This window comes from Nerophis ophidion, linkage group LG13 (assembly GCF_033978795.1).
Source record: "Nerophis ophidion isolate RoL-2023_Sa linkage group LG13, RoL_Noph_v1.0, whole genome shotgun sequence".
NCBI lineage: Eukaryota > Metazoa > Chordata > Actinopteri > Syngnathiformes > Syngnathidae > Nerophis > Nerophis ophidion.
Window position 1 is genome coordinate 35148354 of NC_084623.1, and position 21412 is coordinate 35169765.

The 21412-nt window shown below is 41.4% G+C and overlaps 1 protein-coding gene across 1 annotated transcript in view; it reads right to left on the reverse strand.

Moving 5' to 3' along the window:
• Positions 1 to 21412, reverse strand: part of zgc:153039 (uncharacterized protein LOC767698 homolog) — a 123916-nt gene that overhangs the window by 33156 nt on the left and 69348 nt on the right. The window contains exons 7-9 of the mRNA XM_061918833.1: positions 18738 to 18895; positions 18002 to 18084; positions 8717 to 8841 (exon numbers count right to left, since the gene is read on the reverse strand). Of these exons, the coding sequence (XP_061774817.1) occupies positions 8717 to 8841; positions 18002 to 18084; positions 18738 to 18895 (366 nt within the window). The remainder of the gene's footprint in view (positions 1 to 8716; positions 8842 to 18001; positions 18085 to 18737; positions 18896 to 21412) is intronic.

Genomic DNA, 21412 nt, shown 5'->3' on the forward strand with positions numbered 1-21412 from the left:
AAACCAAAAGGGTACAAACACAAAGCGCGCACGAGGCGGATAATCAAACAAAAGGAGCTAGCCTGGGAGCTAGAAAATAACGAACAGGAGCTTAGTGTGGAAGCTAGTGGGTAGCTAACAGGCAAACAGAAGTCGTACTTGTATAATGAAAAATAAAACGGAAGCAGGGAACAAAAAACAGTAAGCTACAAACATCAACTGAATATAGCTTACCGCTACGCTGCAAAGACAAGGTACGACACGACAGGAGCGATAACACATCACAAGAGCGACTAGACGTGATATCGACAAGACAATACAATGATCCAGCAACTGAAACAAGACAAAGCAGGTACAAATAGAAGCAGGCTGATTGGCAACGGGTGTGGCCAGGTTCCAATCAGCCGCAGCTGAGGAGGAACACAGCACTCAGGGAACAAGACAGGAAGCTGACGAAATAAGAGCACTATACAGGAACTAAAGACAGGAGATACTAAACACAGAGGAAAAAACTAAAACATAGACAAATTGTCAGCCTGACAATCAAGTTAAAGTAATGGTGTGAAAATATTTCATTTTAACTAGTAGAATTAGTAGTCAAACAAATACAACAAAAACACTGATTTCTACAGACCACTGCTAGTAAATATCACCCAAAAATGTCATTGTCAAGAGTATGAGTTGATCTGTGTTTAAAAAAAGTGTGTTCAAATGGTTTTACTGTTGATGTTAATTGCACATTAAAGCATCAGTTGCTAGCAATAATTAAACAATCTAAATGATACACTGGGGATAGTATGGACAAGACTGTTATGCTTAGCTATGATATATAGTATTACATGTCAAGAAGATTCGGAAAGTGCGCCAATTCAATTTAACATTGGTGTGTGGTTATTCATGTATTTGGCCAGAACACCATGAATTACAAATTGTACTCAAATCCAATATTTGGTGATCCATCTTCGTTTTATTTCAGTGCAGCACATTTTAATGATTAAGTCTAATGATTTGGCTGAGGACAAAGGTTTCGCTAGTTGATTCAGATGGTCAGTTCACACATTATTACACAGACAATCAAAGCGGTTCCAGAGAATTAGGTTGTAATTTAGATGACAGATGGGACTTAGTAAAGTCTCTATTGGTGTGTTTGTTTCACAACTAAGACTAAAGAGATCATCTGTCGCACAAATGTGACAACATTTTGTCCTGGATCCTAGCCAATGAAAAAGTGATTCTACATGTATAGCATGTGTTGCATAATGCGCTCATTTGCACACCCCAGTGGGTAGAGTTGTCAAAAACTGTACTCAAGTAAGAGAACGGTTACTTCAGAATAATATGACTCGAGTAAAAGTGATACCATAGCCCTCCAAATAATTACTAGGGTAAGAGTAACTACGTATTCAGTGAAAAAATACTCAAGTACTGAGTAACTGGTGAGTAACTTATGACTTATTCAGTAGCTATGTTTTTAATGGTACTTGCACTACAAACACTGTAGAAACACTGCAAAAACATGTACAACAAAAGATGCACATTTTACGGTCCCATATGACCCGTGTTTTGAAAATTAATTTGAAAAAGTAATTATTACAGTTACGAGTTACTTTGCGAAAAACTTAATTGAATTATTAACGGTAATACTCATTAATAAATTGAATTAATTACTAAGAGAAGTAATTATTGCATTATTTATTTTTTTAATACTTTAAAATATCTGGCATATGCAGTTGAGATGTTCCATTAAATCCAGTGTGTGTGATTGTTGCTGCGTGATGTGTGACGCCAGCGCCCAGACAGAGCAGCATTAGCTCAGCTGTGTTTGTTAGCTCAGACTCGTAGTTTGCAGGCAGTGAAGGTAGCTCTGTTGAATCTTTTCACTGGATTGTTTTAACAAGTGATGGTCTGATGAAGCCTCATTAGGCGTCGAAGCAATTGAACCAATTGGTTTGAGAATTTCTCAAAGCTTCACACATGCTTAATGTTTACAGCGATAAGCAGATTCGGGAATTGACGTTGCAGAGAATCGAACAAATATGTGGCATAAATAGTAGATGCGTCAACCATGTGTGTACTTATATGTGTGTTGTTGTGTGATGTTGCATCCGTCTATTTGATATCATGTTATTTTAGTGTGGTGCTGATTGTTGTTTTCAGAATCATTCGTAAAAAAAATATTTAAAGGCATTGAACTTTCTGTGCTTCTGCTGCTGTCTTGTTGACATACAACCATGTCAAAAGTAGTGTGCTGGGTTACACCAAACATGTCACTAACGGTTTTGTAGCGTACATAAAAGTAGATTAATCATTACTAGTAAAAGTACTGGTGTTAGTTACACCGGTATCATTACACTTTAATTCGGGACACTGCTTATGATGCTACAACAGGACTAATGTTAGCATAAGCGCAGCTAAAACAGAAAAAAACATGTAAAACTTACCCCAACATGTTTTCTGTAGTTGGAAGTGGACTTCTTGTAGGCTGAAATTTTGTGAAATGATATTGATATGATATTGCAGCTCTGTTTTTGTAGTTTATGAGGAAAATATTAAATGAAGAAGTGAGATGCCTCTTCCGACAGTGAGTCGCTGTCGTTTTCTTCACTGCTGCAAGATTACAATATCAATATGTCACTTTTTAAACTGGAAGTAGCAATATTTTTGAGTCCAATTGTGTGACTGCCAGGCTCGGTTTGTGTAAAAACGTAATCGGGGTTGGATTTGATTTGTGACATGTAACAGAGGCCGCGGGAAAAAGTGTTATTAACAAACCAAAACAATAAGCGTAATTGCACGCAGTAATCCATAGATTAATGTAGCAACCTGAATAAAACTCAATGTAACAGAGTAAATATAGTGTTTTTCTTTAAAAAAATACTCAATTAGAAGTAAAAAACACAGGAGGAAAATGGAAGCCCACCTGCAGAGCAACAACACCAAGGAGGTAAGGAAAGGAATAAAAGACATGACCAACTTCAGACCCAGTAACCCTTCGGCTGACGGCGATGCCTCTCGAGCGGGGGAGTTAAACAGCTTCTTCGCCCGATTTGAGAGAAAAACACCTGCAGCCGTCACAACACTCCCACCCAACACCCACAGCAGCTGCATCCTTATACTGGAGGAGCATGAGGTGAGACGCACGCTGAAGGCAGTGAACCCGAGGAAGGCTACGGGCCCAGATGGAGTCCCGGGACAGGTACTAAGAGACTGTGCAGACTAGCTGGCCGGAGTATTTACGAAGATCTTCACCCAGTCCCTTTCCCAGGCCGTCATCCCATCATGCCTGAAGACCTCCACAATAATCCCGGTGCCGAAGAAGAACTCTGTCAGATGTCTGAATGACTACCGTCCAGTTGCACTTACACCTATAGCTATGAAGTGCTTCGAGAAGCTGGTACGGACCCATATCACCTCAGTCCTCCCTCCCGAGCTCGACCCACACCAGTTTGCCTACAGAGCCAACAGGTCCACAGAGGACGCCATCGCCACAGCCCTACACTCCTCCCTGGGTCACCTGGAGACGGGGGGGAGCTACGTGCGGCTGCTTTTTGTGGATTATAGCTCGGCATTTAACACCATTATTCCTGATAGACTGGTGTCCAAACTGTCAGACCTGGGTCTCTCGAACTCCATCTGCATGTGGATTAAGGACTTCTTATCCAACCGCCCCCAGAGGGTGCAGTTGGGTCGCCACATGTCATCAAGCCTGCACCTCAGTACCGGCTCTCCACAAGGCTGCGTGCTGAGCCCCCTTCTCTACTCCATCTACACATACGACTGCACACCTGCCCACTCCAGCAACTCCATCATCAAATTTGCGGATGACACCACCTTAGTGGGGCTCATCTCGGAGGGAGACGAGGCTGCATATCGGGATGAGGTGGAGAAGCTGTCGGATTGGTGCAAAGTCAACAACCTGGCCCTGAACACCTCCAAGACCAAGGAGCTGGTCATAGACTTCAGGAGGAAAAAAACGGACATCCTGCCCCTGATCATCAGTGGTGACTGTGTGGAGAGGGTCTCCGACTTCCGCTCCCTGGGAGTCCACCTGGCCGACGACCTATCCTGGAGCACCAACACCACGGCTACCATCAAGAAGGCACACCAGAGACTGCACTTCCTGAGAATACTCAGGAACAACCACCTCTCTCAGGAACTGCTGGTGTCCTTCTACCGGTGCTCCATTGAGAGCATCCTGACCTACTGCATCTGCGTGTGGTTCAGCAGCTGCACGGCCGCAGAGAGAACGGCGCTCCAGAGAGTCATAAAGTCCGCCCAGAAGTTAATCGGATGCCCCCTCCCCCCCCTGGCTGACCTGTACAGCTCCCGCTGTCTCAGGAAAGCACAGAGCATCCTGAAAGACCCATTCCACCCCGGGCACAGCCACCTAGAACTGCTACCCTCAGGCAGACGCTACAGGGTGCTAAAAGCGAGCACCAATAGACTAAAAAATAGCTTTTACCCAAGAGCCATAGTAGCACTAAACAGGCACTGAGTGAGCACAATATGTCCATCATGTCCTCATGTGTAATGTTTAAATGTTTTTCTATTTTTTCGGACTACAATGTGCAATAATGTTTTATGTATGTGTGTATATGTATTCATATGCATGCAGATATGCATCTGTGTGGATACATATACATATACATATACATAGATACATCTGTCATCTCTATCTTTTTTTTTTTACTATTTATACTACCATATTGTATATGCACCTTAGGAGGAGCTGCTCCAATTTCGTTGTTCTTTGAACCTGTTCATTGCAATAATGACAATAAAACTCTATTCCATTCTATCTATTCTATTCTAAAAATTACCTTATTTTCTAGACTAAAAGTGGCTACTTTTTCCTACGCTTTGAACTTTAGGGCCTAGAAAACGGTGCGGCTAAATAATATATGTTTTTCTCTGCAAACAGCCGTAATGTTTTGCATTCAAAAATTGTTTTCATATAATACGACAGAGAAACTTCCAAAAAGTGTGTTATTGTTTGTGCTATGGCATCATCTTTTGGAGGAGTTCGCCCACTGCGTGTGCTGCGGGTTGCAGGTTTACAGTATTTCTTTCTGTTCAGTGCCTTGAACCGGAAGTAAAAGTTGTCTATGGCCTTTCTACTCATATGGATTCTTCATTCATTATTCCAAGCAACACATCTAAGTTTTGCCAAACTAAAGCAATACATACTTACCGGTACTAAACCCTCACATGTTCGATAGCGGTATTTTCATGCATATTTGTTCTTGCTATCTTAGTTTAATCAAGCTACCGTTGTTAGCATTAGCTAATATGCTAACATGTTTTGGAGTGTGTGTTATTATTATGAACTTACAATTGCATTCTTTTTGTATTGTTTTAGTTTCGTCACCGTGGACTTCTTGAGTCTGTTTAGATGATTAGAGGGTTAGTTTCTGCAGATAGTGGTTCCATGACGATGACTTCTGTTTTGTTTGATCAGCCATTTTACTAGTGTGTGAATGTGAGTGTGAATGTTGTCTGTCTATCTGTGTTGGCCCTGCGATGAGGTGGCAACTTGTCCAGGGTGTACTCCGCCTTCCGCCCGATTGTAGCTGAGATAGGCACCAGCGCCCCCCGTGACCCCAAAGGGAATAAGCGGTATAAAATGGATAGACGGAGGGATGTTACAGGCACCGTTTGGAAACAATAGGGTATGCAAATAAATCTTTACAAAATCTTTTTGTGTAAATAAGTCACTTCACAATGCATATATCTGCGGCTTATAGTCCAATATATTGGAATTGTTTTTTTCCTCTAAAATTGAGTGGGTGCAGCTTATATAGCGACGCACTCTATTGTCTGAAAAATATAGTAAGTTGAATTAAAACTTATCTGACAAAAAGTTACTTAAGAGACTGTACATGGTACTACCCACCTTTGGGATATAACGGTAATACAAATACTGTGATATTTCGGTTACGGGGTGGGGGGGTTTAAGTTTTACCGCAAAAATTCAAAAGATCTCATGGAAACCGTGTGAAGTTCTTTAGTTACTTCCCTTTGAGGCATTTATAGATGTAAAAATAGTCATTTTTAAAAAGTAATACGAAGCTGTAGTCGCACGTAGGACTCATCACGCTCAAAAATAACACTAAAAACACACAAATACGACACAATCACACACAGGCAATATGAGAGTCAGGCATCTGCGTTCACACGTCAATAATAGGGAACAAAAAGAACTGCTGCATGACTGACAGAGCCAGTCTCCAAATTGTAAGCCTTTACCCACTGTATACTGCCTGTGCAGACACATTTAACAAGTAGACATCTTTTCCGCTACATCATAATTTCAAACACACCTACACAATGCCAAATTTAAGGGAAAGGGAAATATTTCTGCTAAATTAGTTATGCTAATTACAGAGCAGCTCTCCAGGGAGAGGCGGCGCTAAATGGCTTTTCATTCTTTTCGCCTGGAAAGAGCCATTGGAGAGTGCCAGACAGAGCACAATGAAAGGAGCACAAGGAATTGAAAAAAAAAAAAAGGAAGAAAAAAACAAAACAAGAGACCTGCGGGGACTGCAGGTCCCACTGCCAACTGGGAGAAGTTAACAATAGAAATGTTTTTTCCTGAGTCTTTGAAACCAGCTTTTGAAAATGCATGTAAACATCTTAATCTAATATTGTTTAACTTTTTAAAAGTCCTGCTATATTGGATAATCATCGGAGTCGGTATTCTCTACATGCATGGCGAACTAACGGTTCAGACCTTAACAACAACAAATTCACAAAAGAAGTCGAAGCCTCAGGGAAGGGGGCATGTTTACATCAAATAAACGAGACACATTCTGGCTACAAAAGCTAAAGTAAGTCAGAAAATGTTAAAGTACTTTGTATTGAAATAATAAAAACCTGTTTTGTCAGTGGAAGAAGATTATGGAAGAAGACTGTTATAAGGGTGTTTTGATCAGTTTTGTGCTGCCAATTCTAATACCAATCATCCATAAGTAGGATCAGCTGATACCAATCACATGTATTACCTGCTAATTTCAATTACAATTATAATCAGAAAAATACACATAAATGCAGTATAACAATATCAACACAATATTCATACTTTTTTTTCATTTCTCTTTAGCTATGTACAAATATTTGAGCAAAATAAAGTTGATAGTAAACAATATCTAAACTCAAGTAAAAACCACTATCAGCTCCACTGTTTTTTGCCTTCAAACTCCTCCTGTGTCCAGCGACATATTCCCAGAATTTGTCAACAATAAACAAACTAATATCCCTGTAGTATCCATTATATACTGTCACTAACCTTGGGATCATATGGATCAAAACAAACTTCCCTGACGTGTATGCCTGACTGTTTCACAGCAACAAAGCCCTGTTAGTGTTATTAATCTACCGGTACTTGTTAATTTCCTGTTAATGACTGATTACTTTCTGTTGTAACGCACTTCCATCAAGACTTCTTAAAGTTTAAATGCTAGTTTAGCGACTCGTATGCCTTCCTGACTGCATCTATTTGTTTTTACTCAGTGTGTAACATGTTTAGCTTCACCCTTTAATGATAACGGTAATTGTAATCAATAAAGTTTATTTGCCACAATGGGGGTGTGGATTATTAATTTAGGGGAATGGCTCCATACTGTGTATGAACATAGACAGTTAGCTGCTAAGTGACAGAAATAAATACAATTACAGGCAAGGAGTATCCTCTTTTGTCAAGCTTTTGTTGCCATCATGCATGCTAACATGGGCAGCTGATCAGGTAGTGAAAGGCTGCACAACTAAACAAGTCAATATGAAAGACAAACAGCACGTTGGCCAGCTCGATGGAAAATTTGAGTAAAAAAACATGATGGTAAAGTCAATTGACAAAGTACTATGCACAGAGTTTTTACTGCGGGGGGAATTCATAACACAAACTGCAATGTTGGGAGGCGATATGTCATAACAAGGGAGTAATGTACTGTGCCTAAACAGATTCTCTCCAATGTGACAAATTAAAAGCGGAGGCACTTATCATGTTTGGAATATATCTCTGAGCCTAAAGGAAGTTTTTAATCCTGGAAGGTACGACTTTTGGAACGCAGTCTCGGTTACTGCAATTGGAGATCTACGTCTGTAATGACAGATAACAGCAGTTGCAACCAGACATATGAAATGACTTACAAGAAATATTTCAAATACCAAATGCCAACAGAGTCACAATGTAATCATTGAGCTAAAGACACACAGGTACCTTCCTCATGCTGCTGCGGTGTGAAAATGGCTTCACAGAGCGCTTATAAATCAGGGTCATTGCAAGTGTCCTAGGGATACTTGCCACACACCAAAACATAAACATTGTAAATTTAAATCTCTTAGCATCTCCAATCCCAGGTACTTGAAGATCCAATTCACACTGCATTCCCCTCAAACAGAGTTTTATTGCAGGTCCCTCTCCAATATGGGGTCATAAGCAGAGGCCAGGTTTATGTCTTTTAATTAGTACACGGTTGCCATAGTAGTATCCAGCTGGAATACAATCACTCCCCTTTTCACACATAAACAATGATACCCGTAAAGAATAGCGAACAAGAGGGAGCGTGATTAGAAAAGAAAAGAGAAAATGTCCAACAAAATATAACCCAGAGTCTTATTTATTACTTTTATTATCAACATGTGACCTGTTCTAGGGTATGATAGGCAAGACAAACAACTGCATATTGGAAGGTAATGGGCCACAATAATTGGTGTGTGTATTTTTGGATACTCATCTTACCTGAAATTAGGTGCTGAGGCCCATTCCAGAGCGAGGCATGCCAAGTCCACAGCAGCATAAACCAGCAAAAAGAAAATGGTCACAATACTGGCAATTGTGTTGAGCTTCCCCGAAAACAGCACGAGCTGCAGTGAATGAAAAAAAGAAGACAGAGAGGAATAAATAAACGAGAAGAGAAAAAACTCTAAGCAAAAACATTGCAATGAAACAGACCATTATGAAAAGAGAAGTTTAGGGGAGGCTGAGTTTAGACTGTTGTAGCTCACCAAAGTGCGTAGCAATCATTTTATTACAGCTTCTAAGGAAAGGGTGTCCAAACTTTTGGACCCGGGGGCCACATTGAGCTGAAGAAATTCGGCTGGGGGCCGAAAGTTGACGGCATGTAAAGCAACAATATATATACACATATATATATAGCCTATACACTAGATAGGCAATTATATCATCCGCAACCGCATCGCCAAAGTCGTCATCCACCCGCCGTCCACCCGGACCAACCTTTTTATCAGAACCGCAACCGCCCGCCACCCGCCCGCTGAAATACATCAGAGGTCGGCCACCTTTACCACTCACAGAGCTATTTAAACCCGTTTGAAGACAATGGGAACCGCTAACGTTCTCGCGAATATCCAATGGCGTTCATCCTGATGACAAGAATATGGGCGTGCTGTGAATCCTTTGTATCCGTGACACATACTGAATATATTTTACACCCCCGCGCCCCCAACCCGGCCCACCTTACCGACACACGGGGGGTGGTGGGGTTTGCTGCTAGCGGGGTGTATAAAATAGTCAGGAAGTGTCTAGGATACAAAGGATTCTGGGTATTTGTTGTGTTACGTTTATGTTGTGTTACTGGGAGGATGTTCTCCCGAAATCTGTTTGTCAATCTTGTTTGGCGTGGTTTCACAGCGTGGCGCATATTACTAAAAGTGTTAAAATTGTTTATATCACAACCATTAGTGTACTCTGTGTCACCCAGTATGCCTTGCAGTCGTGTGCGTGTTGCTGCGGAAGCCACACACAACATGTTGCTGGACTGAGAAGCAGATTGTACATGCTGTTGAAGGCGACAAAGTCAATGGCTTCATAGCACGCCCTAATACTTATTAACTGGGTGACTGCCGGCAGTCATTCTAGAGAATATTAGCGTCTCATATTGTCTTCTTCGCTTTGAGACACGGGTCTTAAATGGCTCTTTGAATGGTAAAGGATACCGATCCCAGAACCATGTATATTAAATATTTCCGGATGGTTCAACCGCCACCCGCCCGAATCTAATTAAAATCTATTTTTTCGTCATGTCACCCGCCCGACCCGCGGTTTATCCGCGGACTCCGCGGATGAGACCGCAAACCGCGCATCTCTCTACTATACACATATATCCATCCATCTATTTTCAACTGCTGATTCCCTTTTGGGGTTGCGGGGGGCGCTTGTGCCTATCTCAGCTGCATTCAGGCAGAAGGTGGCGTACACCCTGGACAAGTCGCCACCTCATCGCAGGGCCAACACAGATCGACAGACAACATTCACACTCATGTTCACACACTAGGGCCAATTAAACTCAGGAAATATGTCCCTGGACTTTAAATATGACCAATGTATGACGCTGTAACTTCTTTGTATCAGATTGATACCCAAACGTGTGGTTTCATCCAAAAAAAATGTAAAGCTTCCCAACAACTGAAGAATACATGTTTATTACATTTCAACAGAGGTGTGGATGAAACATTTTAAAACAGAAAGTAAGCAGATATTAACAGTAAATGAACAAGTAGATTAATGATGCATTTTCTACTGCTAGTCCCTCATAATTTTGACAAAATAAATGAATAAGAAATGACACAATATGTTATTGCATATGTAAGCAGCAAAATTAGGAGCCTTAGTATGCTGACTACTAAAAGACAAGTTGTCGAGTGTGTTCGCTATGTTATTTAAGGAAAACAATGTTCTTGGATTGCAAAAAACATATGTTTAATGGACCATAAGATTTTTTTGTTGCCAATAATGCCTTTTTTCTGTGAACCCTTTATTTAGAAAAGTATGTAAAATTAACCCCCCTTGACCCCGAGAGGAACAGGCGGTAGGAAATGGATGGATGGAACCGGTACTTTTTAGAGGCGGTATAGTACCGTTTATGATTTATTAGTATCGCAGTACTTTACTAGTACCGGTATACTGTACCAACCTAAATCAAACTATTACAGATGTACAACACATTACTTAAACTACTTCAACTGAAACAACCCCAAACCCCCATACAGCATACTTGCCAACCCTCCCGGATTTTCCGGGAGACTCCCAAAATTCAGCGCCTCTCCCGAAAACCTCCCGGGACAAATTTTCTCCCGAAATTCTCCCGAAATTAAGGCGGAGCTGGAGGCCACGCCCCCTTCAGCTCCATGCGGACCCGAGTGACGTGTCGACAGCCTGTTTTCACGTCCGCTGTGGGAAGTGATTCAATTATAAATAAAGATTTCTACACATAATGCGATGAGTGGCGACTTGTCCAGGGTGTAACTCGCCTTCCGCCCGATTATAACTGAGATAGGCAACAGCGCCCCCCACGACACCAAAGGGAATAAGCAATAGAAAATGGATGTATGGATAGCTGTAAATATACTCCTCCCCTCTTAACCACGCCCCCAACAACGCCCCACCCCCAAACACGCCCCTCGTCCTCGTCTTTAGCTTCCTCAGCAAACACACGTGTCATCTTAGAGGTGTCTTTGGGGTCATCATCGTGTTGGAAAATTGCCAAGTGGCCCAGTTTCAAACAGGAAGGGATCAAGCTCTGCTTCAAAATGGCACAGCATATGTTGTAACTTGATGTCACAGCTCCCAGTGACAACAGCAGTCATGTTTGGCTGTGGTACTTACTTGTGTTGCCACCTTTTTAGACACTAGTGTTTGTGTGTTGAGTAACTTTCTGTGAATTGGTCATCCATCCATCCATCCATCCATTTTCTACCGCGTATTCCCCATGGGGTCGCGGGGGGCGCTGGTGCCTATCTCAGCTACAATCGGGCAGAAGGCGGCGTACACCCTGGACAAGTTGCCATCTCATCGCAGTGGATTGGTAATCTACATCTAAAATCGTTCAGCCTTCCCGGTAAGGTCTATTCACGTTTACTGGAGAGGAGGCCACGCCGAATAGTCAAACCTCGGATTCTGGAAGAACAGTGTGGTTTTCGTCCTTGTCGTGGAACAGCTCTATACTCTAGGCAGGGTCCTTGAGGGTGCATGGGAGTTTGCCCAACCAGTCTATATGTGGTTTGTGGACTTGGAGAAGGCATTTGACCGTGTGCTTTGGGAAGTCCTGTGAGGAGTGCGCAAAAAGTATGGGGTATCGGACTGTCTGATTGTGGCTGTCTTCTCCCTGTATGATTGGTGTCAGAGCTTGGTCCGCATAAGTCGGACCCGTTTTCAGTAAGAGTCGGACTCCTCCAGGACTGCCCATTGTCACCGATACTGTCCATAACTTTTATGGACAGAATTTATAGGTGCAGACAGGGCATTCAGGTGATCTGGGTTGGTGGCTGCAAGATTAGATATTTAATTTTGGCAAATTACAAACCCCGTTTCCATATGAGTTGGGAAATTGTGTTAGATGTAAATATAAACGGAATACAATGATTTGCAAATCCTTTTCAACCCATATTCATTTGAATGCACTACAAAGATAAGATATTTGAAGTTTAAACTCATAAACTATGTTTTTTTGCAAATAATAATTAACTTAGAAATTCATGGCTGCAACACGTGTCAAAGTAGTTGGGAAAGGGCATGTTCACCACTGTGTTACATCACCTTTTCTTTTAACAACACTCAATAAACGTTTGGCAACTGAGGAGACTAAGTGTTGAGGCTTTGAAAGTGGAATTCTTTCCCATTCTTGTTTTATGTAGCACTTACGTCGTTCAACAGTCCGGGGTCTCCGCTGTCGTATCCTACGCTTCATAATGCGCCGCACATTTTCGATGGGAGACAGGTCTGGAATGCAGGTGGGCCAGGAAAGTACCCGCACTCTTTATTTACGAAGCCACGCTGTTGTAACACTTGTCTTGCTGAAATAAGCAGGGGTGTCCATGATAACGTTGCTTGGATGACAACATATGTTGCTCCAAAACCTGTATGGACCTTTCAGCATTAATGGTGCCTTCACAGATGTGTAAGTTACCCATGCCTTGGGCACTAATACACCCCCATACCATCACAGATGCTGGCTTTTGAACTTTGCGCCTCTGACAATCCGAATGGTTATTTTCCTCTTTATTCTGGAGGACACCACTTCCTCTGTTTCCAAATATAATTTGAAATGTGGACTCGTCAGACCACAGAACACCTTTCCACTTTGCATCAGTCCATCTTAGGTGAGGTCAGGCCCAGCCAAGCCGGCGGCGTTTCAAGATATTGTTGATAAATAGCTTTGGTTTTGCATAGTAGAGTTTTAACTTGCACTTACAGATGTAGCGACCAACTGTAGTTACTGACAGTGGTTTAATGAAGTGTTCCTGAGCCCATGTGGTGATATCCTTTACACACTGATGACGGTTTTTGATGCAGTACCGCATCAAAAACCGTCAAAAGTCTGTCGTATCATCGCTTACGTGCAGTAATTTCTCCTGATTCTCTGAACTTTTTGATGATTTTACGGACCGTAGATGGTAAAATCCCTAAATTCCTTGCAATGGCTCGTTGAGAAATGTTGTTCTAAAACTGTTCGACAATTTGCATACAAAGTGGTGACCCTCACCCAATCCTTGTTTGTGAATTACTTAGCATTTCATGGAAGCTGCTTTTATATCCAATCATGGCACCCAACTGCTCCCAATTAGCCTGCACACCTGTGTGATGTTCCATATAAGTGTTTGATGAGCATTCCTCAACTTTCTCAGTATTTATTGCCACCTTACCCAACTTTGTCATGTGTTGCTGGCATCAAATTCTAAAGTTAATGATTATTTGCAAATAAAAATGTTTATCAGTTTGTACATCAAAAAAGTTGTCTTCGTAGCATATTCAACTGAATATGGGTTGAAAATGATTTGCAAATCATTGTACTCCGTTTATATTTACATCCAACACAATTTTCTAACTCATATGGAAACGGGGTTTGTATATGGTCCTGATGGCTTCATCTGGCCTGGATTTTCAGCTCTCAGTGGATCGTTTTCAGCCGAGTGTGAAGCGACTGGGATGTAAATTAGCACTTCCAAGTCCGGGTCCATAGTTCTCACCCGTAAAAGGGTGGAGGGCCATCTCTGGGTTGGGGAAGAGATCTTGCCCCAAGTGGAGGAGTTCAAGTACCTCGGAGTCTTGTCCATGAGTGAGGTAAGAGTGGATGATGAGCTCGACAGGCGGATCGTTGCGGCGTCTTTAGTAATGCGGACACTGTATCGATCCATTGTGGTAAAGAAGGAGCTGAACCTGAAAGCAAAGCTCTCAGATTACCGGTCGATCTACATTCCCATCCTCACTTATGGACATATCATTGGGTTAAGACCGAATGGACAAGATCATAGGTACAAGCGGCCAAAATTAGTTTCCTCCGTCAGGTGACAGAGCTCTCCCTTAAAGATAAGGTGAGAAGCTCTGTCATCCAGGTGGAGCTCAAAGTAAAGCCCCTGCTCCTCCACATCGAAAGGTGCCAGATGAGGTGGTTTGAAAATGTGGTCAGGATGCCACGCGGACTCCTCCCTCGGGAGGTGTTTAAGGCATGTCCGAACGGTAGAAGGCCACGGGGAAGACCTAGGACACGTTGAGAAGACTCAATGTCTTCTCAACTTAATGTCTCTCGGCTGGCCTGGGAACACCACGGGAGAGGGAAGTCTGGGCCTCTGGCACCGCGACCAGACCTCGGATAAACGGAAGAAAATGGATGGATGGATGGATCTAAAATCGCCAGAGGCAGTATACTGACAATATATTAACATTTTAAATCTGTAGGATTGTCCTATTAGAAGATACACTGTAAAAACGGTTGCTAAAATCTAAAAGTTGTACTTACATTTGTGAGATAAAATGCATTAGCTAATCACCTTTTGTTCTGTTTATCTTGTTATCTCAAGAACACGGTATACTTAGTTGCAACTGGTAACGGTCTCAAACCAAATAACCTGTGGGGCTATTCAGGGGTTAATTCTGCGACCCCTAATGTTCAGTTTGTACATGCTGCCATTTGACCATCTACTACGCAGCTACAACTTGTACAAGTATGCAGATGACACTCAGATCTATGTGTCACTGATGGGATGTGGACACCGGCCTGCTGATTCACTTGGTCATTGATTGAAACAGATCAGTGTGTGGTTGAAAAAAAAATTTCTTCAGCTAAACTCAGACCAAACTGGATTCATTGTCAGTGGCCCACAGAAGCATAGAGAGTATATTCAGTTATCTTGAGACCATCTTTTTGAAAAATAATGATAAAGTTAGAAAATTAGGGGAAATAATTAACTTTAACAGCCACATTAAGTCAATAATATCAGCAACATTTACCGTTAAGAAACCATGACGAAGAGACACTAATGCCTTTGTCTCAAGCAGGTTAGACTACTGTAATCCCCTTCTTGCAGGGCTCTCTAAAGTACTGAGCTGCAGTACATCCAGAATGCTGCTGCTCAAGTATTGACCAAAGCCAGGAAATGCGACCATATTTGTCCAATGCTCAGGTCATTTCAGAAAATAGACTTTAAAACAGCAGTGCTTGCATACAAGTCGAATGCAAAAGTACATCTCGGACATGTTAGAGCCATATGAACTATTTCAGGTCTCTTGCTGGTGGCCCAAATCAAAACTAAACATGGTGAGGCTGCATTTCAGTTGTATGAGCCTAATTCGGAACAGTCTTCTAGAAAATGTGGAAAAAGGCCTCACATTTGACAATGTTTAAATCCAGGCTTCCATTTAGCTGAGCATATGACAGCTGATTGATTGATTGATTGATTGATTGATTGATTGAAACTTTTACTAGTAGATTGCACAGTGCAGTACATATTCCATAAAATTGACCACTAAATGGTAACACCCAAATAAGTTTTTCAACTTGTTTAAGTCGAGGTCCACATTAATCAATTCATGGTAAAGCTAAACTATTTTATCAACACACTTTGTTTTTATCGAATTAATTATTGACTATTTTATTGATATTTTAAAATGTATGATTTTTTTTACCGTCTTATAGTCGTATGCATCCATAAAGCACGTTTAATTGCCCTGCCTCCAACTCTCCTACGCCTTCCTTTTCTTCGTGTCGATGCCTTACAAAAAGGCCGAATATTAAAACTCTTTTTAAGATTCATGTTTGTTCTATGCTCGTATTAAACAAAAATCCACATTAAGTAAGCTGAAAAGCTGCATGTTGCTTCGGAGTCGCAGGTTTCTGTAGCGGTAACTACTACTAAATACAAGTATTGAGAGATATTTTATATCGACGTGTTTTTTTCCCAATAGTTGCACTTGGTAAAATATGTACAGTATTTCAGACTCTGATGAGTATGTTTCATCTTTCATTGTCACTATTATATGTTTACATAAAAAAAGCTTCGCTGAGCTTGACTGAGTAATAGTTGAGCGTCTGAGGCGAGATTACAATAAGATTTTGTCATCAGTAAATAATTCGAATGGTGGAACATGCAGAGAGAGCAAGAAGACGAGAGTCAATGGTCTCTGAGGAGCTAACGATTTCCATCTAATTTCTCCCCTTCTACTCAAAGACAGTTCAAATGGGTTAAAAAGACAAGAGTGGGACTGGCGAAGAGAGAGATAAACGGAGAGCACAAATAATAATAGACCATTCAGCCTCTTCCACTCTCAAACAATATTGACGTTTTTGTCAGGCCTCTTTTTCACCAAAGATTTTCTCTTTCCTCTCTGCCAATATTGCAGTATTCAGACTAAACAGACTGTAAACCATTTCAAAGACACAGTAGCTTATTCGACAAAAATCCCTGACAATCTTTTCTGCATACTTTTTCATTTAAATTATTTTTCATTTAATCTTGTATTTTTTCCATTGATTATTATGATGGGCTTCACGGTGGGAGAGGGGTTAGTGCGTCTGCCTCACAATACGAAGCTCCTGCAGTCCTGGGTTCAATCCCAGGCTCGGGATCTTTCTGTGTGGAGTTTGCATGTTCTCCCCGTGAATGCGTGGGTTCCCTCCGGGTATTCCGGCTTCCTCCCACTTCCAAAGACATGCACCTGTGGATAGGTTGATTGGCAACAGTAAATTGGCCCTAGTGTGTGAATGTGAGTGTGAATGTTGTCTGTGTATCTGTGTTGGCCCTGCGATGAGGTGGCGACTTGTCCAGGGTGTACCCCGCCTTCCGCCCGATTGTAGCTGAGATAGGCGCCAGCGCCCCCCGCAACCCCAAAAGGGAATAAGCGGTAGAAAATGGATGGATTATGATGATACCTGGTAATTTGATGGGATGATCTATTTTACATAGAAGCTGTTTTCTAGTTCTTAAACAAGTAAACAAGTGTCGGCACAAATCGCCTGACTAGTTTTGTACAGACCTGGATTTGTAAAATTCCTTCAGATCGAGACTCTTCTGGCTAGGTGCATTACAGGATCAATAAATAAATCTATCAGAGGTTGTTTATACATCCCTTAATTACAGTGCTTCAACAGACTTCACAAACCACAATAACAATACCTGATCTAAACCCACATTCGGGCAAGGAAAAACTCCAAAAGCCCAAGCCAGGAAAAAAAGGAAACCTTGGGAAAGGGCCACCACATATGTGGGGACCCAGGAGAGACCTGGGTGACCGGCAGCAATGAATGCCTGGATAATTTTTATATTAATCAATAATGAGAGTTTAGTCACAATTAAAAAAAATGCTGCTCCATCTGGTCTGCGTTAACAAAATTTGAAAACTAGCACACTCATGGTGGAGAGCTACAGAGTTTGCCTTCAATGTATTTCTTGTTAATGGTATTAAAACAAGGATTAAAGCTTGACAAATAAGAAGTTAAAAACCAACCACTTTAATGTGGTATTTAAATGCAAGGATGATTGTTTTCCCCTCTACAATATGAAATTATGGAACCCCTGCACCGCTGCTCTTAAGTAACTGCACTCTTAAGTATTATTTGGGCTTCTCTGCCAACTTCTGATTAATAGTCACTTAAACTACTAACAATGACTGCACTTTATCCTATAGTTACAATACACAGTATTGTAATGAACTAAAATACACTTTTAACACAAATCCCTCGATTTAACACACTTTGAATTTAAGTATGATACTGGGATGTTTATCACTCACTTGTACAAGAAACCAGGAAAGAAGCACAGAGGCCCAGGGGTTGCCACTATTAGATGTCTTCTTAGCAGGAGACAACACCTTACCTAAATGAAAAACAACAAGGAAAACAAATATAATTGGTCACGTAGAAATCATAAAAGATATACAGGTCACCAGATCAACTCAAGACAAAAACTGGAAAAGATTCCCATGCTGTGGAGCACTCTTGGTTGGTTTTGTTTTTGTATATTTTAACCTCTCAGTGTTTTCCATGAATAAAATCAAAATTCAAACACGGTAAAAATTAAATTTTATGTTTGACAAATCATAATTTTTAAGCAAGGTATTGAAAATGTTAATTTTAAAATACAGTAGTGCATTATCTAAATATAAAAAAAATATTTAGAAGTAGAAACAATACTGTATTGTTTTACTGTTTAAATTGATGTTTTGTTATATTTAGCATGACACATTTGCAGTAATTGATCAAATATATAAACATAAGAGAGTGTCACTGTTCCCTGATATTGTGATAATAAAGTGATATCATTTTACCAACACATATACCTTTTAGTTTACACAGGACAGAGGCAAAACTAACCACGTCATTTATTTTTTATTTAGTGTTTGGTGCAATTAATTAATAATGCTGTATGTAAAAGTGAATGAGCTGATTATGGCTGTGTGGAAAAGTACATAGGTTATAAAGCATTCCAGCATACTTTTTACTAACAAAAAAGGAGTGGAAGTTTACTACCAAACAAGTCATCTCTGGCCAAGGCGTAGAGGATGCGTGAGGCGCCAATGAGGTTGCTCATGGCTGCTGAGAGGGTAGAAGAATAAACTCCAATGGTCACAAAAGGATTCCAGATGTTGATGTCTCTGAGGAAACTGTAATTCTTCTGAAGTAACTCTCTAAAAGGAAAACAAACAGCAATTAATTGTATGTAAACATTGTAAACTACGATGGATATTTACTAAAACATTGTTCAGATAATCAAGGAATATCTAATGAACACATTGTTATTATTATGTATGGGCCTATTAGATTAGATTAGATTAGATAGTACTTTATTTATTCCGTCAGGAGAGTTCCTTCAGGAAAATTTAAATTTTCAGCAAAATCCCATTCAAGTTTAGACAAATATTACAGGGAGACAGAACAGGATTGCTGACGGGTCTGCCGGCTTCCAGCGCCCCTTACAAAAAAGATGAGATACAGGTAAACAAGGAAGGGGGGGGGGGGGGGGATGGGAGAATAAAATAGAAGATTAAAATAAAATTAAAAAATCGGTCTTAGCCTGGGCCCTGGAGAGGAGGTGCAGACTGAGGCCAAGGGAAAAAAACAACTCATAGCCATGGTACACATCCCTCTTACATATGTGTAAGAGGTAAACATCAAACATCAAAGAACACAGAGGACATTAAAGACATTAAAGCAGCAGGTACAACCAGACACTTCTACATACAGCTATGAATAAAAAGTAAAAGAAACATAGCCACTGTGGTGGCCTCTGGAGTGTTCCACGCCATCGTCCACTGGGGTGGAGGGAGCATGGCCAGAGACAGGAGCAGACCCAACAAAGCAACCAAGACAGCCGACTCCACTTTCGGCCAGTGTCCAGTCCGCATGGATGAGTGATTATACGTCCAAGGTGACTGAGGTGTCCCGACACCTGTTCAACCAGCCAAGACACCACAAAGCCTCTCCGTCCCAGCGCTCAGTGCTAGCTCCGCAGCCCTGACCCCTCATCCGCATCTCCTCCAGTCCCTCCAAACCGACTCCGGTGTGGCAGAGACCCTGCAGCTGGTCTCCATGGCCAAAAGGCTCCCGGGAGGCAGATCCAGTAGTCCACAAAAAAAGCACCACAGAGGTCACGAAAGTGGCACCCCTTGTCACACAGTCCCAAAGGGTCCCGGACCAAAAGGCAAAAAATATAATGAGACATGAAAACAACAGGGAAACAAAAGGATGACACAAGAGCACAGAGCTCCTGCCAACAGCAGCCACTACAGCAGCGCCATCTTGGAAAAAAAAAAATGTATCATTAATGCACCAATTGTAGGTTTGTATTTTCAAGTCTTTCAATGTGTGGGGAAAAATCTGCTTCAAACCAAGAAACAAAGGACAGAATATATACAGTATTTATCATTGAAATGCTAAGTGAAATTAGGCTTTGCTTTCTTTAACTAAAAAAAATGCCAATGTAACACATACTGTACCTGTATGTACAAACCCCGTTTCCATATGCGTTGGGAAATTGTGTTTGGTGTAAATATAAACGGAATACAATGATTTGCAAATCATTTTTTAACGCATATTCAGTTGAATATGCTACGAAGACAACATATTTGATTATCAAACTGATAAACATTTTTTGGGGGGGAAAATAATCATTAACTTTAGAATTTGATGCCAGCAACACGTGACAAAGAAGTTGGGAAAGGTGGCAATAAATACTGATAAAGTTGAGGAATGCTCATCAAACACTTATTTGGAACATCCCACAGGTGTGTAAGCTAATTTGGAACAGCTGGGTGCCATGATTGGGTATAAAAACAGCTTCCCCAAAAAAGCTCAGTCTTTCACAAGAAAGGATGGGGTGAGGTACACCCCTTTGTCCACAACTGCATGAGCAAATAGTCAAACAGTTTAAGAATAACGTTTTTCAAAGTGCAATTGCAATAAATTTAGCGATTTCAACATTTACGGTCCATAATATCATCAAAAGGTTCAGAGAATCTGGAGAAATCACTCCACGTAAGCGGCATGGCCGGAAACCAACATTGAATGACCGAGACTTTCGATCCCTCAGACGGCACTGTATCAAAAATCGACATCAATCTCTAAAGGATATCACCACACGGGCTTAGGAACACTTCAGAAAACCACTGTCACAAAATACAGTGCGTCGCTACATCTGTAAGTGCAAGTTAAAGCTCTATTATGCAAAGCGAAAGCCATTTATCAACAACAGCCAGAAACGCCGCTGGCTTCTCTGGGCCTGAAATGATCTAAGATGGGCTGATGCAAAGTGAAAAAGTGTTCTGGGTCTGACGAGTCCACATTTCAAATTGTTTTTGGAAATATTCAACATTGTGTCATCAGGGGAAGCGAACCATCCAGTATCTGTGATGGTATGGGGGTGCATTAGTGCCCAAGGCATGGGTAACTTACACATCTGTAATGTTAATGCTGAAAGGTCCATACAGGCTTTGGAACAACATATGCTGCCATCTGAGCGCCTTCTTTTTCATGGACCCACCTGCTTATTTCAGCAAGACAGTGCCAAGCCACATTCAGCACGGGGCTTCGTACAAAAAGAGTGCGGGTACTTTCCTGGCCCGCCTGCTGTCCAGACCTGTCTCCCATTGAAAATGTGTGGTGCATTATGAAGCGTAAAATACAACAGCGGAGACCCCAGACTGTTG